Below are 21,647 nucleotides of genomic sequence, written 5' to 3'. Positions count from 1 at the left end.
GATGTGGGCATTAAAATAGACCTATGTAGGTTTAGGTGAATGGTGTAACATACACGTCTTTGGTATTGGTCTACAGTTTTATTCTATCTTCTGCATGTGTGGAACTAAGCTAACAGGTTCAAATTAAGTTCCATTTTATAATTCTCGTTTTAATCAAGCTACAGTATATATTGATTACTAAATTTTAAATGGTTAGCTTACCCAAAAATGAAAATTCTCTTATTAATTAATTACTCAGTCATGTTGTTCTAGTACACTAAGACCTTCATTCATCTCCTGAACACAAATTAAGGAATTTTAGATGAAGTCCGAGAACTCTCTGACCCTTCCTCCCATGACTGCAAGAGTCGCAACACATTTAAATGCCAGAAAACATTGTTAAAACAGTCAGATTTTTGAATTTTGGGGTGAACCAACCCTATAATATTTAGTAATCAAGATTTAATGCAATGAGAATTATGAAATGGAACTACGTTTGAAACTGTTTCACACATGCAGAAAACAAAATAAAGACGTAAAATGTTATACAATATACAGTGCTCAGCATTAATGAGTACACCTCATTTTGTACACCCCAATTTCTTAGTGAATATAGAAATAGGTAATATATTTTGGTGCATTTGAACAAAACAGATTTATTAAACAGATATATTATAAAAAATAACATTTTAGTCACTGAACATCTTTAGACATAGAAATATAATCAATTTAAATGAAAAGTGAATTATGTGAAAAAAAAAAAAAAAAAAACACAACCAGGACATCAGTAATGGAATTATTTGCCTTAATCCGAATTAGACAATAATATGATTAATGTGTAGTTGTGAGTTGCTTTTTGAATGTTCATGTTTCATGATCCCGAATTCATACCACATGCCGAATGGGAGAAAAAAAACTCTGCATTTGACAGTGTATGTGTCTGACTATTACTGACTAAACTAATGAATATGCTGGGATAAGATATTGTAAAGCATTCAATAGAAAATATCAATTTAAAAATCGATTTGTGAGGGGTGTACTAATATATGCTGACCACCGTGAATGTAAAATCTTTGAAATTATCTCATTAGATTTATGGTATTAAACTGTTTAATGTCAATCATACAGGGTATCCGCTGGGCCTTAAAATGTCTTACATTTCAAAAACAAAATTTTAGGCCTTAAAAAGTTTTAAATTCACTGAAATATTGTGTTGTATGTCTTAAATCCTTTTAAACTGGTCTTAATTTTGCTTTGTCCAAGTAAAGGTACTCAATCGGCCCAACGTTTATCCAATCATCAACAATACATCTTAATAAAACCGTATTTTTTTTCATTCATTCATTTTCTTTTGGCTTACTCCCTTATTTATCAGGGGTCGCCACAGTGTAATGAACCGCCCTTTTTTTTTTTTTTTAGTTTTTTTCCATTTTTACATTTTATTGCAAAGAGATAGAATTCACAACAGCTGACATTTTTACAGCAAAATCCCATTAAATTCCCTAATCCGGGAAAGACAACTAAAAACATTTAAATGACTCCTCGTGATAATACGGAAAAAAAAATTCCTAGTGTTTAACCCTGTAAAAGTCTAAAATTTCATTCCTAATGGTCTTAAAAGTCCTAAATTTGACTTGATGAAACCTACAGAAACACTGATCATATTATGCTACTAAAATAACACTCATTTGTTCATTTGTGTTCTTTATTGTTTCAGATGCACAGGGCCTCGTCTCCAGGACTGCATCGGCGTGATGGACAGGTACACACATCTTTATATTTATTTATGAGTGCAGAAAACTTTAGAAGAGAAGAGAAGGGAGCAGGACTAAGGAATGACTTTAACAGGGACGAGAACAACTGCTAGGATGACACATTTTTAATAAAAATGTAATTTTTGTTTAACTTTTAAATTTCTCTAACAATGATGCCCTCCTGCTCTCTTTTACACAAACACACACAAACACACACACCGTCACACACATACATTCATTCTCTAAGTCGCAGTGACTTCCACAGTCAGTAGGTTTGCAAGGTCAGAATTCTGGCACCAGTTTCTCTCTCATCTTTATTTTCTGTCTCGCTCGGCCTCCCTTAAGCCATCATTTATTCATGCCATCTATTCTGGTGTTCTGCCCAATGTCCAGCACTTGATTCTAGTCACACTGGCATCAATAGAAAAGCACTGTTTCTGGAGAACCTTGACAGGAAACTCACAACACACACACACGCACACCGATTGATATGTTATGGTGACCCAACAAGCCTTCTTAACTCATTTGAGTTAAACTGTTTAGGAATTTGATGAATATTTATTTACTATTAAGATATAAAGAAAAGCATGTACAGATGTGGCTATTGCACGCGCTGTGCTGCAGCAGCAAAGGCCGCCTTCTCATAAAAAAAATAAAAAACACTTTTGTGCTTTACGCAATATCCACCAGGTGGCCCAAGTACCAACCGGTTTTCCATTGTCAGGCCAGCACGAGCGAATGCCCCCCCAATTTAAACAGCCTGCCCAGGGATGATTTTCCCAAAACCATCGTTAGCCAACTAAGGTCGCAAGTTTCATCGGTATAAACATAGTTTGTTGATTTGGTGTTTCCTAAATCCATCATTCCAACAAAAAAATCGCAAACTGCGTCGCAAACTTGTACGTTTGCAACTACTTCTCTAGAGTTGTAGTTAGAAGGATAGTTCTTGGTTGTGTTCTATTCCCAGTTATCCCCCTATGCCCTATTGCTTTCGAATGTTCCAACGCTTAAACTTGGAATGATTTTAAAAAAGTATTAATATCATCTCAATTACGTGTAATTTGCTTTTCAGTGTATTTTTTAAAGTTCAGTTTTAGCAATCTTCAATCTTTGTAGTACACTAGAATCATAGTATTATCTAAATAGTTTTATTGTTTTTTTTTAGAAAATAACTAATAACAAAGACATGCTTGTTATATAACCATGAATTCATATTTATTGCTGTACATATATTCATGATTTGCATGTATATATTCAGTTTTGTATCTATATTCAGATTTACAGTGTATATAAACTAATGTTTGCATTTACAGAGAGAGAGAGAGAGAGAGAGAGAGAGAGAGAGAGAGAGAGAGAGAGAGAGAGAGAGAGAGAGAAAGAGAGAGATATACACACACAGGGACAAATAAATGTTTTCTCATATAATTACATATATATATATATATATATATATATATATATATATATATATATATATATATATATATATATATATATATATATATATATATATATATATATATATATATATATATATGTTCATATTCATATTCATATTTCATAATAATACTTATTATAGCATTTATATTATAATTTAAATTTAAAGTTATATTCTAATAATAAGTTCTATAATATATAACACATAATCATTAAATGTATTTAAATTATTTTATGTTAACATTTGATTTGGGTGGTAGCATATGCAGTACATTATATAAAGTTATGAAATATAGCATGTTTGTGTTAAATTATTGAATTATATATAGGTTGTAAATAAGTAAACTTTAAACTATTTAAAATTTGTATTAAAATTACATTGAAAAAATTGATTTTATAAATAGAAAGCATACAATATAGTGTATAATTTTCTTTTAATATTTGTTATATTAAAATGTCAAAATCAGGCTAAATTATATTGTTCCACGATATACATAAATACTAAATAAAGGTAACACTACATAAGTATACTTTTAACTAAATAAATTTGTGACTTTTAACACAGTGGTTTCACTCAAATAATAATATGTGTGTATTATTTATGATTAAATATTGTATTACATGCAAAAATCTTCCAAAATTGAGGCATTTTCACAAGTGGTACTGTACAGTATCGCACTATGCATTAACAATTCCCCTCCAACGGTAGTGTACAGTACAAGACCCTCGTTTTGGCTCATTTCTGCGCTGATGACATCATTAACACAAACACTGCTCATTGTTTTAACGCCAGCTGCCTTTCACTATAGATCTCTGCTTTAACCCACAACTCCGAGATAGGGAAAGGAAAGTTATATAATGACCAGGCCACAGTTCTGTGATTAATGTGCTGCTGTGAGGCCTGCGCCTATGTGTGTGTGTGTGCTCACATTTGCTTCATGGCATATTTGATAAATTGATATCACTTTCCTTTGCTCTCATGGGAGAGCTGGAACAAAATACCATTAACTGCTCGGAGCAAATGTGTTTGCTGTTTCAGATCTGCTGTAGTGTTACACACAACCCTGACAGGGGAAGGAAGCCAAGGCTAGATAGCCTTACACGTCACAACTATCGAAGCACGAATCTTGATTTTTCCTGGCTGATTCCGATTGCACAAATATTCACAAAGAAATTAGCAGATTTTTTTTCTCTTAGTCTTTTTAAGCTGCAAACAGGATAACTGTAAAATATTAGTAAGTGAACAATGGATTTCTTTGCTTTATCAAAGCTATTTACAATGATTTCATATTAGAGTAAAACCACTGCACTTTCATGATCGCACAAAGAGATTGCATACATTAGTTTGGGTAAGAAGTGGTTTTAAATAGCAAAAACTCATTATGCAAATGATGAAGTAAAAATGTATCTGACTTTAACATTGTTAATTTATGCTATTATACAGTACCAGTACAAAACAAAAACAGTGTGCGGTTTGAATAAAAATGCAGATTCACTCTTTTCCTGTAGGTGTCGCTTATAGAACTGCAGGAATAAAGATGTTTCTTGGTTTAGAGCTGGTTTTTAAAATGTAATACAGTGATAATTAAAACAAATAAAATACCATCTAAACTTTTCTGAGGACACTGGCCATTTTACAGATGCAACCGTAATCCACATATAAGATAAAGTATATAAGAAACGTACAGTATAATTCAAATAATTGTGTACACACACTGTAAAAAAGCTATTTGTTGACTTTACTTTAAAAAAAGTGAGTAAACCCATTTCTTTTAAATCAATTGGTTAGCTTTACTTAAAAGAGGGATTAAACCATTGCCTTAAAATGATTGAATTAATGAAATATGTTCATAATAATAAAAAAAAAACTAGTTGACTTTACAAAAGTGAGTTAACCCATTTTTTAAACCGATTGGTTGGCTTTACCTAAAAAAAAAAGTGATTAAACCATTGCCTTAAAATGATTGAATAAATGAAATATGTTCATAATAATAAAAACTAGTTGACTTTACAAAAGTGAGTCAACCCATTTTTTTAAACCGATTGGTTGGCTTTACCTTAAAAAAAGTGATTAAACCATTGCCTTAAAATGATTAAATAAATGAAATATGTTTATAACAATAAAACTAGTTGACTTTACTTTACAAAAGTGAGTAAACCCGTTGCTTTTAAAGCAATTGGTTGGCTTTACTTAAAAGAGTGATTAAACCATTGCCTTAAAATTATTAAGTGAAGTTTATTTCTAAACTAATTTTGAGAGGATCACATGCTTATGATTGACCACAGCTGGTCCCGCATTAGCTAATCATGATCCTCCAATCATATGATTCCTAATTCACTATAAATAACCACATTTGTCAGGAATAAACCTCCCTTCCTCCCCTTCTCCTCCTCCTTTCACCTGGATTTGGTGGCACGGCAGTCCAGTGGTCCTGTTGCCCCACTTGAAGATCCCTTGAGCTCAGGGCTCTCTACCGGCACAGCATTGCAAACAAGCTTATTATAAATCACTAACTAAGTGTGAACTCTTGAAATGAAATATAATAACAAAAACTAATCGACTTAACTTTAAAAAAGTAAGTGAACCCATTGCTTTTAAGGTTACTGTTTGGAAGTGAGTGAGCTGTTTTCTTAAAATTATTAAATAATTGAAAAATGTGCATAATTATATAAAAAATGATCTTAAGTCAATTTAACGGTTCCAAGTTACAATGGGTTTAATTACTTAAACTAGTCACTTTTTACAGTGCAGTTATACAACATTTTAATTGACTGTTATCCATACATCTATTTATTTATTAGCAAAAACATCATTGATTGAACTAAGGTCAGTATTTAATTTAAGGGTCAAGCAGAATATCCTCTAATCTTTTTCTGATACCCCCACACACACACACTTTCTGGTGCTGTTAACACTGTTTACAAACGTAGCAATTATTATAATTATTAAATATTATTAATTACAGAAATTCTGTGTATTTGCAAGTCCAGAACAGAAATCAACTGAATTAATACACACACATGCACAAAAACGGTTTCTGTTGACTCATTTGATGCAAAAAAACAAAAATAAAATGTCCGGTTTTTATTTCTGGCTATATGAATCAATGAATCTCTACTCCCAACCTTAAACTTAGTCACAAAGAGCTTCATGTGTATTAAAAAACAAGGAAAACTTCTCACACAGGCTCTGTTTAGATCATTTTTTAGAGAGCAAGTGCACTGTTTTATGTCCACTGGGCATTTTTGAACACATCCAAGGACAATTTTGGCCCAGAATGAGCTATAATGTGGCCCAGCTTTCGCGCACACACACATACACATTGTTCTGTCCTAATAGTGTGTTATAGAACAAGAGTGTATACTGGTTGTTTGGAGAGACTATCAGAGTAAAGGCTGCAGGGAATAATCCTGATAAAACACATGGCTCTCCTTGGAGACCAAACACACTCAGGAGTGAGAGAACCTCTCTAGTGTGGATGAGGTGAGAGCGGCTGATAGACAACACTTACAACACACTGTAGAATTACATCAGGATTGTGTTTTTCACAATGGATAGCCTTAGTAAGCATGTACTGATGTCTGTATTTATCCATGTGACATGGGAATTGATGATTTATTAATAGTTTATTAGTATTTAAAATGTAGACCAGGGTGCCAAAACTTTTTCTTATGAAGGGCCAAAAAGCAAACTTGATTGAGGCTACTGGGCCAAAGGTAAATATAGTTGCCATGGGTAATTTCCTAATTTATTTAATAATATTTAAAAATAACTAAAAAACATAGCTTTGTATGAACTAATACAGCATTTTTTTTTACAATTTATAATGAACTTATTACAGTAGAAACAAAATCAATCTCATTTATAACAGAATGGAGTTACACTAGTTTTGCTCACTGATGTCTTCTGCATAGTCCTCTATCCATCGAGTGACATTATTTTCTATACATTTTTAATCATCAAATTAATTTACAACTTTTAATTGAAACATTTTCACTTAGCTTTTTTTGTAGCTCACCAATAAAACTAACAAACAAAAAAGGTTACATCAAATTAGAAATGACAATCTCTTTTAAAGGCATTTGCCCCAGCCCTCTCCATCCTTCTTACTTCTCAGATGGTGAGCCAAATCAAAGGTTATAATGGGCCAAGTTTGGCCCATGGGCCCTACTTTGGGCATCACTGATTTAAACATTAGAGTATATAATTGTTAAATATGGCTATTTAACAGTGGTTCTCAACCATGTTACTGGGGGACAACCAGCACTACATGTTTTGCATGTCTCCTTTGTCTGTTACAGCCTTTTCAGATCTTGCAGTCTCTACTAGTAAGCTGATGATCTGTATCAGGTGTGTTTGGTTGAGGAGACATGAAAAAATATACAGTGCTTGTGGTCCTCCTGGAGCATGGCTGAAAACCACAATATTAGATGATGTGCATAATTTAATATTGTTTAATAATATTTTATAAAAGTTTTGTAAATTTAAAACGTCAAAATAATGTGACAAAATGTTTAATCTTTTAGTAAAACAAACTACGTGTATATATATATATATATATATATATATATATATATATATATATATATATATATATATATATATATATATATATATATATATACAGTATATATATATATATATATATATATATATATATATATATATATATATATATATATATATATAAAACAAGCAGACCTATTAAAAAAACAACCTTACTTTTTAAATGGTTTTTAAAAATCTTACTGGCAAAATGGCTAAAATCTATTGGCTTGCAGAGTAGTCAGAATATAAAGATTAACAATTACAATTTATTAAAAAGGCAAAATTATTAGCACTCCTGTGACTTTTAAATAATTTTTAAACCTTTCACAAGTTATGTTTAACGAATAATTTTTTTTCAACATACTTTAGTAATATTACTAATACTAATAACTAATTTCTAAAAATACATTTCGTTTGACTTTGCCATGGCGGCAGTACATCATATTTATAATAACTATACACTATGAATCATTTATTAAGCATTAGCAAATTGTTTTCATTATTGTTAAGCATTAACTCTACAATAATAAACAGTAGTAAGCAGTTTATAACTGTAGATACAAATGCTGTATTCTTGACTTATAAGCATATTTAAAATGTGCTTAATGATTGTACTTTCATACTTTAATTATTATTTTTTCATTACTAAATTATGTATTGCATCATCAACAAACCAGTTATTTGAGAGAAGTTATTCAGAATGCGTAAGTAAATGATCTAAAAAAAAAACTTCAAATTAACATTTATAATTCTTATTATTCAGGCATATTTTAATAATAATTTGTATGTTAATAAGTGCTTTATTAACTTCATCAAGTTTTGTGACCAAATCTAAAGAGAGAACTATTTATGTTTTGAAAATCTCTTATAAATGACAATATAGAGAATAGAGTGTAGTTATTTTAAAGTTTTACCTCATATTTTACTTGTTATTTTGCAAGAAGTGTAAAGAGCAATTTGAAGGCATAACTAGGTTAATTACGCAAGTTTTTGGACTACATTTACTTGTAGCCAAAGAAAAAAAATCTGCATAATATTGAGCTTAAAATTATAGATTTTTTTTTAAGGAATTAAGGCTTTGTCCAGAAGACTAAAATATTAATAAAAAGAAAAAGTAAAAAAATTGCACTGGATGTCTAAATATTTTTCTTTGTTACACTGTATGACAAAACAAATGTGCATGGGGAAAAACACAAATCAAGACCAATCAAGACAGTGTTCTCTTTTTTTTATGTTTTATAAAAAATATACAGTTGAAGTCAAAATTATTAGCCCTCCTGTAAATTTTCTTTTTTAAATATTTCCCAAATGATGTTTAATAGAGCAAGGGATTTTTCACAGTCTTTCCTATAATATATTTTCTTCTGGAGAAAGTCTTATTTGTTTTATTTCGACTAGAATAAAAGCCAGTCTCAATATTATTAGTCAATATTATTAGCCCTCTTAAGCAATGTTTTTTTCAATCGTCTACAAAACAAACCATCGTTATACAAGGACTTAATATTTTAGGAGGGCTAATCATTCTGACTTCAACTGGCTTCATAGATTTTAACATGAATAATAACTTATCAGCAGGTTATGTCTCATCTTATAAAACCTGCAGTGCCAAAAAATCTGCACCAAAAAAAAAATCCTCATTTAACCTCACGGTACCATTGCGTTCTAAACCTTTCTCTCCAGATCTCTCTTACACATTTGGAGGAGACATGGCAGCTTACATAAAACAAGATGTCAGACATGCTGTCCTCCTTCCCCTGCAAAATGCAGCAGTGGCACGTTACTTGCTGACAGCAATGCAGCATCAACATAATTGCCTGCTCATTGTCAGTGCGATGTGGGATCCATACACTCACACAGGCTCTGGCGAGTGAATGTATGCAATCGCTATGGTCTCCGCGGCTCATAAGCTTTGTATTCTGACTGCAGATCAATATCGAATTAACGGGAGAGATTCTCATCTCACCCTGAGATAATCTAGCAGTCTATCGCTTGTCATGCCTGGGCAATGCTTCACCGTCCTCGCATGATTGGGTGGGATTTCATTTCCATTCTACAAACTTACGAGTCCAAATTTACACTGGAAGGAAGACAGAGGACAAATATCTTGTTTTAATGCACTGGGCTATTTTTATAGAGCTGTTCACATGCAGGAAACATGCACATGCACATGCAAGGGTCTCTAAATGCATTTTAGGACATTTTTAAGGCTTGAACAGTCAATCAGTCAATCAAGCAATCAATTATTCAACTAATCAATAATTTAATAAATCAATTAATAATTCATTTAATCAATCAATCATACAACCAATCAATCATTTGCTAAATCAATCAATCGAAAAATAGATATTTTGAATGAAGCGCTGGTCCAAACAGATGCTAAATCCAACATTCATTCATCCATTTTACTTCGGCTTAGTCCCTTTATTCATCATCCATCATATGTTTTATGCAGCGGACACCCTTCCAGCTGCCACCTTGTGCTGGGAAACACCCATACCCACTCATTTACACACATACACTACAGCCAATTTAGTTTATTCAATTCACCTATAGCGTATGTCTTTGGACTGTGGGGGAAACCGGAGCATCTGAAGGAAACCCACTCGAACATGGGGAGAACATGCAAACTCCACATAGAAATGCCAACTGACCCAGCCGGGACTCAAACCAGTGACCTTTTTGCTGTGTGGTGACAGTGCTAACCACTGAGCCACCGTGTTGTCGCTAAATTTAATTATTGGTATCTAATTTCTGAATATCTTCATCTGATGCATGTTTATCAAGAATAACACATGATAAATTGGCCTTAGTGTGTGTGTGTGTGTGTGCGTGTGTGCGTGTGTGCGTGCGTGCGTGCGTGCGTGTGTGTGTGTGTGAATGAGTGTGTATAGGTGTTTTCTAAAACATGTTTCATAAAACATATGCTGGAATGGTTAGCGGTTCATTCCGCTGTGGCAACCTCTGAAATAGAGACTAAGCCAAAGGAAAATGAATGAATGGATGTTTATGTATTTGATTGTTTGTATATAAATTTTCATTTATTGTAATCACATGTATTTGGATGGTATTTGATATTATTTTGTTATTATTTATTTTGTATTCGTAATTATTTATTTTAGATGAATGTTTTTCATTTGCTCATTTTTTTATCATTTTTATAATAAATAATTATTTTTATATATTGTATGTATGTATATATATATATATATATATATATATATATATATATATATATATATATATATATATATATATATATATATATATATATATAATTCATTTTCTTTTCGGCTTAGTCCCTTTATTAATCTGGGGTTGCCACAGCGGAATGAACCGCCAACTTATCCAGCATTTGTTTTATGCAGTGGATGCCCTTCCAGCTGCAACCCAACACTGGGAAACACATACACACTTATTCGCATAAACACACACTACGGACAATTTAGCCTACCCAATTCACCTGTACCACATGTCTTTGGACTGTGGGGGAAACCGTATATAAATTATGGGTATATATATATATATATATATATATATATATATATATATATATATATATATATATATATATATATATATATATATATATATATATATATATATATATATATATAAATTATGGACCCTGTAAAATATATGCTGGATAAGTTGGCGGTTCACTCTGATTAAAAAGAGATTAAGCTGAAGAACAATAAATGAATGTATAAAATGTGTCCGTATTTTGTCTATACAATCAGTTAAGTGTTTTAAAAAAGGGTGCAATGGCATTCTTCTTGCAGGTTAACCATTGCATATTCAAAGAGTGTTTATTAGAACTAACCGTTTTAATTCAGTTTTTATTTGTAACAGCCTTATTATTACAAACAATTTAAGTTCTTTGTAATGAAAGTTACCTAAACTGGAAGTGCAAAAAAAATGTATATGGTTTTTCCTGAAGTGTCCTGGAATGTGTGATTTATGACTCTGTTAGTCTCAGTTATGGACTTATGCTTAAGGCTGCCATCTGGTGACTAGTATGAATGAGACAGACATTATACATGAACATTTTTAATGGTCCATGAATATTACTTCTCGCTATAGATATTTTAATTTCAGCTTATTAGATAGATCTATCAACACTGTGCTATCAGTGCTTTAATTGATGCTCATACACTGTAAAAAAATGCTGGTTGCCTTAACTTTTTAAGCCGAATCAAATTAACCTTATGGGTCCATTAAACTTATATTATATTAAACTGACTTAAAACAGCTTGTGTAACTTATAAAAGTAAGTTAGAACATGATTAACTTTGTTTAATGAGTTACAATGACCAAAAAATCTATGCTTTCAGGACTAATTGAAAGACAGAAATGCCAATTGACTCAGCCTGGACACGAACCAACGACTTTCTTGCTGTGAGGCAACAGTGCTAACCACTGAGCCACCATGTTGCCCCCATTTTCTAAATATATTTGATCTTTTTATCATTATGAAACTCTAGAGGTTTGGTAATGGTAAGTAAATTTCCATTTTTGGGTGATCTATCCCTTTAAAAAAAAAGAAATTCAACCTGTAGCACATTAATTATCAAAACATTTTGTGTAAAAGCTTATTAAACTTCATATTCAAAGTGCTGCCACCAAAAGGAGAACAAAAGAGCTATAGAGATCAGTGGAGATCACATGGTAGAGAATTTCCAATATCACATAAATGAAAAGGAACCTGAACAAAGCATCCATCTTGGATAGAAAAAAATATTTGGTTGGATGTGTCTGCAAAAGGCCTTTCCAACTGCTGTCATCTTGCATCAGCTTTCTCTAGGCTGTACTTTGAGCTTTCGGTTTGAATCTCCATCTGAAAATGTTCCTTTAGCCTTAATGAAAGACCTAATTCAGTTAGCATTGGAGACGGTAGGACTAAATCAGTGCCGACTGCATACAGTCCACAGCACATGCTGTCCCATTACAGGCTTTTCATTAAGATGCAGCTCTTCAGACTGCCAATGTTATTCTCTAATTGTCTCTAAACTTATTCATCCTCATTCCTAACGTTACAGGGACAAAAGTAGAGACGCCAGCATTAGGGGAGGACATACAAAATAATGACACAAATAAGAAAAAGATATCCCTGGACTCAATAATAAAACCTTCTTTGTAGTTTCTCTGATAAAAGATGTGTCATACACACAGGATGTGCTCATGATCTGTTCTAATAAGTTCAATAAATAAACAGCAGTACAATTATATGAATAAATGAAACTTTTTTATCAATAAGTTTGCTTTTTATAAAAGTCTATTATGCTCACTTGTACAGTGGCCGAGAAAGCTTAATGCGCTGCAATTTTAGAAAGCACATGCAATTACAAAAAAACACCAGCTAATAAAGAAACCATCTTCATCAATTTGACAGCACACGTGTTGCAATTTTGTCACAACACAAACAAGTGAAGAAACGCACAAAAAATTGGTCACAACACAAACAAGTGAAGAAATGCGCAGCAAATTAGTCACAACACAAGCAAATATCTACGTAACACAACGGAAATGTTTCTAAGGGACTCAAAAACATGACAGACCCTGTTGAGATATGGATGGCTGCGTCTGAAACTGCCTACTACTCACTAGGTACTGCATTTGAATTCAAACGTACTACTCTACAGTTAGAAAAGTCCGTTCTATACAGAATGAATGTGAGAAGTATGAATGGAATTCGGACATACTACATCCGACATTTTGTCATGGTCTCGTGACCTACCTGCGTCAGTTGCGTCGCTTCAGTCCCATTCAAGAATTCTCTCGCGGGGCATCATGGGATAGCGCAGCGTGCATGGAATGCGCACTTCAGAATAATAGGTCATCCGGGTACTTCTCGCATACTGATTTTCAAATTCTATGAATTCGGACATACCACTCGGCTCGCATACTGATTTTAGCGTACTGTATAGTATGGAAGTATGCGGTTTTGGATGCAGCCGATGCGTTATTTATGCCGTAGCTCAGTGAAGTGATTAATGGTCTTTGAAAGATGAGTTGTTTTTCGCTTATTTTAATATCTTGATTACACAACATAACACATCCATATCTCAGCAGGGTCCGTCATGTTTTTGGGTCCCCTAGAAATATTTCCGTTGTGTTACGTGGATATTTGCAAGTGTTGTAACCAATTTGCTGCACATTTCTTCACTTGTTTGTGTTGTGACCAATTTTCAACACGTGTGCTGTCAAATTAACGAAGATCGCTTCTTTATTTGCTGGTGTTTCTTGTAATTGCATGTGCTTTCTTAAATAGCAGCACATTAAGCTTTCTCGGCCACCGTACACATGGGCATAAAATACAGTAATAATTTCGCAAGTAATATTGTGACATCTTAAACTAATTTAAAATAACTGTATTTGTATATTGTAACGTTGTGATGTTGGGTGGCGCAGTGGGTAACACTGTCGCCTTACAGCAAGAAGGTCACTGGTTCGAGCTTCATCTGGGTCAGTTGGCGTTTATGTGTGGAGTTTGCATGTTCTCGCCATGTTCGCGTGGGTTTCCTCCGGGTGCTCCGGTTTTCCGGGGACACAGGCAGAACTTGTCTGCGACCTTCTTGCTGTGAGGCGACAGTGCTAACCACTGAGCCACCGTGTTGCCGGACAAATTTCATTGCACCTGAATTATATTAAGATCACAGTGCAGAGTACTATGAAATGATCATATTTTCTCACCTCATTTCATAATAAGAAGCCACATGGGATCACAGAATGTTAGGCTATTTCACACATAACAACACACAATAATCACACAATAACCTCTTACACTATTAATGCATTCCATCAAAAACATTACAAAATCATAATTATTTCAGACTTTTAATTGGGAAATATAAATAAAGTGACGTCTCATGCCATTGCTTAATTTAAAGTCTGCTTTAAAAAACCTTGGTCATGAAGCAGAACCAGTTGAGAAGCACTGGTGTAAGTGATATGGGACCAATTACCTGCTAGTTTATTGTTATTGCTCATGGCTTATGTTTATTTTCTCTTGTGTGTCTCCCTCAGGACTCCTCTTATTGCGGCCGGGGTTATTGGAGGATTGTTTGTGGTGATCATCATAGGTCTTAGTGTTGCCATATCAGTGAGGAGGAAGAGCATCAAGAAGAAGAGAGCATTGAGGCGCTTCTTGGAGACCGAGGTTAGGCATGGTCTATCTTCTTTTGCTGTTATTTACTCTTTTTTTTTTTTTTTTACTTAAGCTTGGATTGAGAAAACAGGCAGAGCATTTCCTCTCAGCCAATTCCTTGGGGCCTGAAAACCCAAAGGAACTTGAAAGCAAATCAGGAACAAGAAGCAGCTTTTATGACCCATGACTCTCTGTGTGTTTCTTGAGATGGTCTGAAAGGAAGTAGCAGTGAGGGCAGATGAGAGAGGTCATTTCTTCATTCAATTTAGATTTTTGTAAGTGGAGAAAGAAGCCTGTGCTGGTTTAGTTGTTATGTTGTGTTTGTTTTACAAGTTTCACCTTTTTAGATCACATTCAGATCAGATTCTGCACAAGACTCACAGAAAACAACATTTTATTTAAAGATTAAAACAAGATTATGGCTATAAATGTATTTACAAAAAGAGTATAATTCTTTATAAAATGCAACCTAAAATTAAACCGCTCACTGTGTTTATTTATTTTTTTCTTTATTATTTTTTTCTTTATTTCTTTATTTCTTTATTTTTAATTATTTAATTATTTATTTTTTTTTTTTTATTTGATTATTTATTCATTTATTATTTTATTTATTTATTTATTATTTATGTTTATTTATTTATTATATTTATTTTTATTATATTTATTTATTTAGTATTTTTATTTAGTAATTATTTTTTATTTTTTATAATTTATTTATTTATTGAGATGACACATGTATTAGACATGCTCAAACTTTCATGTTAACATAGCAATACATATTTTAAATGAATCAAATAAATATATTACCTTAATATTGTATTGAATTCTTGAGAGTAAGAAAAATGTTCAAAAGTAAATAATAAACGAAAATAAATTAATTAATTAAATTCGTAATTATTATTAATATTGTGGAAAATACCCAAATCTAAATATTAGACTGTATTTAAATTAAGGATGCACTGAATTTCCGCCACTGAAAATGATCAGTAGAAAGTTAATGCTGTATTGCAGTGCTCAAAAAAGTTTATATTGTAGTGAGCATGCTTAATGGTAAAGCAAAATCCTCTCAAATTCTGCACTGTCAGGACATTTGTATGTGGCTATACTTGTTCTTGCTTCTTATAATAGCACTGCTGTGCTGTTATGGCACCACTGGTAAAATGACACCTCTCAACTCTTTGCTGCCATTAAAATCTAGTTATTGGTTCTGATTTTTTTGGTTTTTGTTTTGTTTTAAATCAGTGTAGTTTCATTTGTTGTGACGTTTAAAAAGTTGTAAATTATTATTATATTTTATATTAGTATATATAAGTATATTATATTATATTACATTACTATAATTATTACAAAGTATTTTTCATATTTTTGCCAGTTAATTAAGATTTTAATAATAACTTCCTATTCATGCTGTCCTTGCTAGCATGAATATGGCCTCACTAATGTCTTATATTTTCTTTTTAATGCTTACCGTATGAATCCTTCCTTTTCATTGACTCGTTCTCTTTCTATCCATTCTGTAATATCAAAGTTTATTTTTCATATCGCAATGTGGGTGGAGGGTTCATAAAAGTGTAGGTTGCGCAAGGATCCCCGGTTCCTGTGCCCGAAGGTTCTGACCCCTCCTCTTCATGTGTGCAAATATCCATATGGCCTCAGGCATTAAACAGAGAGGATAACTCCCTCCTCAGACAGTAATCTAGAGCAGGCCCACGCATAACACATCAGAAGGCACATATGTGTGAAAATGGATGTCATCATGTGTGCCAACAACCCAAATCATCTCCCATATATGTTCCCATAAACTCATTAGCTATGTTTTTATACTAAGTTGTGAATTTACTTTATGCGCAAAATTAATATTTAGCATAAAGTGTAAAGGCCTTTTACATTCTATGTTTTTAACTGAATTAAAAATTGTCACTTATTCTGAATTGTAGCACAATATATGAATAATAAAAATTATAATTTCTTATTAATTATAATGAACCCTCAGGGGTCTGGGGTTATTTTGGGACCTCTAAGATGTTTTGGCATGCCCTGACATTTGTGCTATTTCAGCTACTTATTACATAGTATTGGCCAGTGCTGCGTTAACACGAGACTCTTATCGCGCGATAAGTAAATATTGCTGTTAATCTATTTTCAAAGTTGGGTAGGCAGCTGGGTCTATTCTACGCAAGCTATGATGACTTTCACATTGATATTTTAGCGCGGATGTATACCTGACCGGTGAGCCGTCTGACAAAAAAGTGCCCTTCTGAATTAAATCAGCAGGATGCCCTTCTGGATCTTTCACTTACTTCGAAGATATACTGACTACGTTTACATGGACATCTGTCTAGTTATTTGCCTTAATAGACAATAATATAATTAAGGTGTTTACGTGAAGTGCTTTCACGTAAGAGTTTCCTGTAAGAGTTTCCTGTAATTTTGGGTGACTTTAACTGCAGTTTCACATTCACTTAAGAACATTTCATTTGCCCCTGTGACAAACTGGGGTATTAGACGCAAATAAGGAATAAAAACTAAATGATTGTTGTATTACGTGCTGTATTATGACCATGTAAACGCTTTGGATAAGCTTTAAAATACATTCTTTTAAAATACACTCTTTAAAATAAATATTTTTAATAGGAAGCTACACAATAATATATTTGTGCATATACATTAGATTAGACAGTAGTGAAGCCAAATCTGGAGCTTTTCTAACAAAATAACATATGATAACGGTCCAAATTTAGGACACCCAAATTGATATGTTCTAGAAAAAATATTAAATACAATTTTAAAATGAGGAAAAATCAAGAGAAGCAAAACAATTTTTTGAAAAATTTAGTTGAAATTTTGAACTGTAGGTTGTAATAAGTTGCACCTCAGACAATGCTCATAGTTGTAACAAACGTGGTCATGTTATCTTGTGTTTGGGGGCAGTGTCTGATGCTTGTCAAAACATTAGGAGGAAAAGCTACAAAATAATTTTGAGGATGCATATTTTGCTCAGCTTTTTGCTGAATAATTTGAGGTGGTGTGTGTGATGAAAGCAGTTCACTGGATGGTTGTTTTCCAAGCACATTATCTGCTGAGTTTAAATCACATGACTATTGATTAGCATCTCAAGGAAATGAATGAAAAGAAAGTCAATGTGTGCACATCCCAAGGAAGCTTACTTTTAGCAGGTGCTTAATCAAATGAATCAAAATAGTAAATAAATAAATAAATCGGCACACTGCTACTATTGCTCTCAATGAATGCTCAAATGAATAAATAAAACAGTTTATTGACATTAAAAATAATTTGACCTGCATGGTTTTCATCAGGTAAAAAAAAAAGTTTAGTTTTTATAATTGTAACCACATCACACCTGAAACCAATAAGTATCCAAATCCTAAAAACAATATTAAAAAATAATAATACGGAAAAAATGGAGCAAGGGGAAATCAAGGAAATTATACATTAAAATGTGTTTAAATTGTAATTTATGCATTGTAATATTGGTTTAAACATTTATCTAATTGATCACAGAATTTATGTGCATCTTGATGTTTCCATTCAGATTTTTTTTTGTAATGCAATGTCCTAAAATGTGCATCAAACCAGCTGGATGGAAATATGGCTACTGTCACCAAAAAGACTTGTTCCACATTGCTATGGACAGCTCTTGATGTGTGTTTCAGCACCGCCTGCACGGACAGCTCCCGAATCTCAGCTCGTCCCCTCCACTGGCTCTCCTCCGCCTTCTATGTCCGGGATCCTGATTTACAATTCCATTTAAATGAAGAAGCGCTATTGTTTTTTAATCAGGCGGCTGTGATGAGCCGGGGGACGCCGCAAAGGGTCGATAGAACGGCTGATTTACACTCTCTCTCTATCTCTCATTCTCTCTTACGCTTCCCAATCTCTCTCCTACACACTCTCTCCCTTCATATTTTTATCAGGTTAACCTTCTCCATTTCTGTCTTTCTTTCCTGCATCTTCTCTCTTTGGTTTTCCCTCTTATCTCTGGCCCTCTTTCTCTCATTGCATTTCAATAGTTCCTTTATCACCAGGGGTTTTTATGCATTGATTGAACTCCCAATCTCTGATATGCGACACATAATGGCGCAGAAAGACTAAATAAATTACATGTAATTCATACACTATGGTCTGGGCTCTTCAGTTTATTTGAGTTATAGCCGAACGTTCATTGATTGTCCAGATTGATTGGAGTGCCTTTGACAGCATCTGCCTTTTCTTTGCTTTCTGTGTCTCAGTTGGTGGAGCCTTTGACCCCCAGCGGTGCAGCCCCGAATCAGGCACAACTGCGCATTCTGAAAGAGACGGAGCTGAAGCGGGTGAAGATCCTCGGAGCCGGAGCCTTTGGCACTGTTTACAAGGTAATGACATCAGAGAGGAGAAAATTAGGAAAATGAAGAAAGATCAATGTGGCCCATATATTTAGCTTCATGTTTCAATGTTGCTCAAATGAAATCTATCTATCTATCTATCTATCTATCTATCTATCTATCTATCTATCTATCTATCTATCTATCTATCTATCTATCTATCTATCTATCTATCTATCTATCCATCCATCCATCCATCCATCCATCCATCCATCCATCCATCCATCCATCCATCCATCCATCCATCCATCCATCCATCCATCCATCCATCCATCCATCCATCCATCCATCCATCCATCCATCCATCCAAACATCCATCCAAACATTTAAACATCCATGCAAACATTTAACACCAGTGTTAACCTGACCATCCAGCCACCCACCCGCCATCGTTAACCTGACCATCCAGCCACCCACATACCATTGTTAACCTGACCATTCATCCAGCCACCCACCCACCATTGTTATTCTAACCATCCACCCAGCCACCCACCCACCATTGTTAATCTGACCATCCATCTACCCGTCCATACTCCCATCACTGTTAACCTAACCATACATACTCCCGCCCAGCCATACCCCCACCATTGTTAATCTAACCATCCATCCACCCGTCCATACTCCCATCACTGTTAACTAAACCATCTTTACTCCCGCCCACCCATACCCCCACCATTGTTAATCTAACCATTCATCCACCCATCCATACTCCTATCACTGTTAACCTAACCATCCTTACTCCCGCCCACCCATACCCCCACCATTGTTAACCTAACCATCCATCCACCCATCAAACATTGTTAACCTAACCATCCATCCATTCACCTACCCACTATTGTTAACCTAATTAACTTAGTTAACCCTTTAAATTGCATTTTAAACTTTAATATTAGGGTCTTGCAAAATAACTAGTGAATAATATGTACTGTCATCATGGCGAAGTGATGTCATTTTATACTATTATATTTAGTTATTTAATTTTATAAATTAGTTATTAACACTACCGTGCTTGAAATTGTGTTAAAAAAAAACTTCCCCATTAAACAACGCTTAAATATTTGTAAAATAATACTTAAAATATTTGTAAAATAAAATCAATTTCACAGGAGGGCTAATGGTTTTGATGTCTACTGTATGTACGTATATGCAACATGTATTTAAAAAACTATTACAACTATGGCTATTTAGAAGTCCAAATATGTACATATGTTCTAATATATTATTCATGATTTTATATACTTGATCATGGATGGCCATAAAGTTTGGGGTCAGTTTTTTTGTGATTTTCTTTTTTTCTCTTGAAGAAAATGATTCGGTTCTTCAAGGTGGCATTTTATTAAATATAAAAAAAGTTAAATTGTTAAATATTTATTAAAATTTTAAATAACTGTTGTATTTAGTTTCAAATTAAATTATTACTCCAGTCATTATTGCTTTTATTACTATTACCAATAATAATAATAATAATAAAAATAATAATAATAAAAATAATAATAATGATAAAAAAATGTGACTGGTAGTGTATATTAGATGTAACACATTAACACATTTTTAAACAAAAATAAATAGTTTTAAAAACAAATAGTTTTAATAACTCAGTTCATTTGCCATGATGACAGTAAATACTTTTGTACTAGTTATTTTACAATAAACTAGTATCCAGCCTAAAGTGCAATTTAAAGGCTTTAGGCTTAACTACAGTAGGTTAACTAACTATGCATGTTAGGTTAATTAGCAGGTTATTGTACAACAGTGGTTTGTTTTGTAGCCAGACAAAATAATAATAATAATAATAATGTAAGAGGGCTAATAATATTGGCATTAAAATGATTTGAAAAGAAATGAGAGTTTATCTAGAAGAAAATAATGTCAAGATTTTCTTGCCCTGTAACACATCACTTGGCATTTCTTTAATTATTTAAAATTCACAAGAGGACTAATCACTCTTGCTTCAACTATAAGATCAGTTTATGTCTGTTTGTCATTGCGTTGTTTTATATATCATTCCTTCTGTTGTTACGTCTAATGTCATTCTATCTGTTATTCCATCTATTGTTCTGTGGTCTATACAGCTATCATTCCACTTTTCCATCTGTCATTATAATTGTACTCTATCATTCTATTTTTCCTTTTAATGCACTACCTATTGTTCCATCTGTCATTATCATTGTGCCATTGCAGCGTTAGAGCTGGATTAGAGACTTCTTTCAACATTGATAATAGTAATATGTTTTTTAGCACCAAATCAACACATTAGATTGTTTGCAGAAGGATCACGCAACACTGAAGACTGGAGCCTTGATGCTGAAAATGTATCTCTGCCATTTTTAAAAAGTACTTAAATTACATTTTTACAGCTTTAAAATAGAAAGCAGTTGTTCATCATTCATTTTCTTTTCGGC

General features: G+C 33.1%; 1 protein-coding gene across 1 annotated transcript in view; it reads left to right on the top strand.

Annotated features, from left to right (window-relative positions):
* LOC130235225 (receptor tyrosine-protein kinase erbB-4-like) overlaps window positions 1-21,647 on the top strand; it is a 614,645-nt gene that overhangs the window by 500,296 nt on the left and 92,702 nt on the right. The window contains exons 16-18 of the mRNA XM_056465705.1: window positions 1,697-1,741; window positions 14,743-14,875; window positions 19,114-19,236. Of these exons, the coding sequence (XP_056321680.1) occupies window positions 1,697-1,741; window positions 14,743-14,875; window positions 19,114-19,236 (301 nt within the window). The remainder of the gene's footprint in view (window positions 1-1,696; window positions 1,742-14,742; window positions 14,876-19,113; window positions 19,237-21,647) is intronic.

Source organism: Danio aesculapii, chromosome 9 (assembly GCF_903798145.1).
Source record: "Danio aesculapii chromosome 9, fDanAes4.1, whole genome shotgun sequence".
In the NCBI taxonomy this organism is placed as follows: Eukaryota; Metazoa; Chordata; class Actinopteri; order Cypriniformes; family Danionidae; genus Danio; species Danio aesculapii.
The sequence above is the reverse complement of the archived record's forward strand: the minus strand, read 5'-3'. Positions and strand labels throughout refer to the sequence as shown.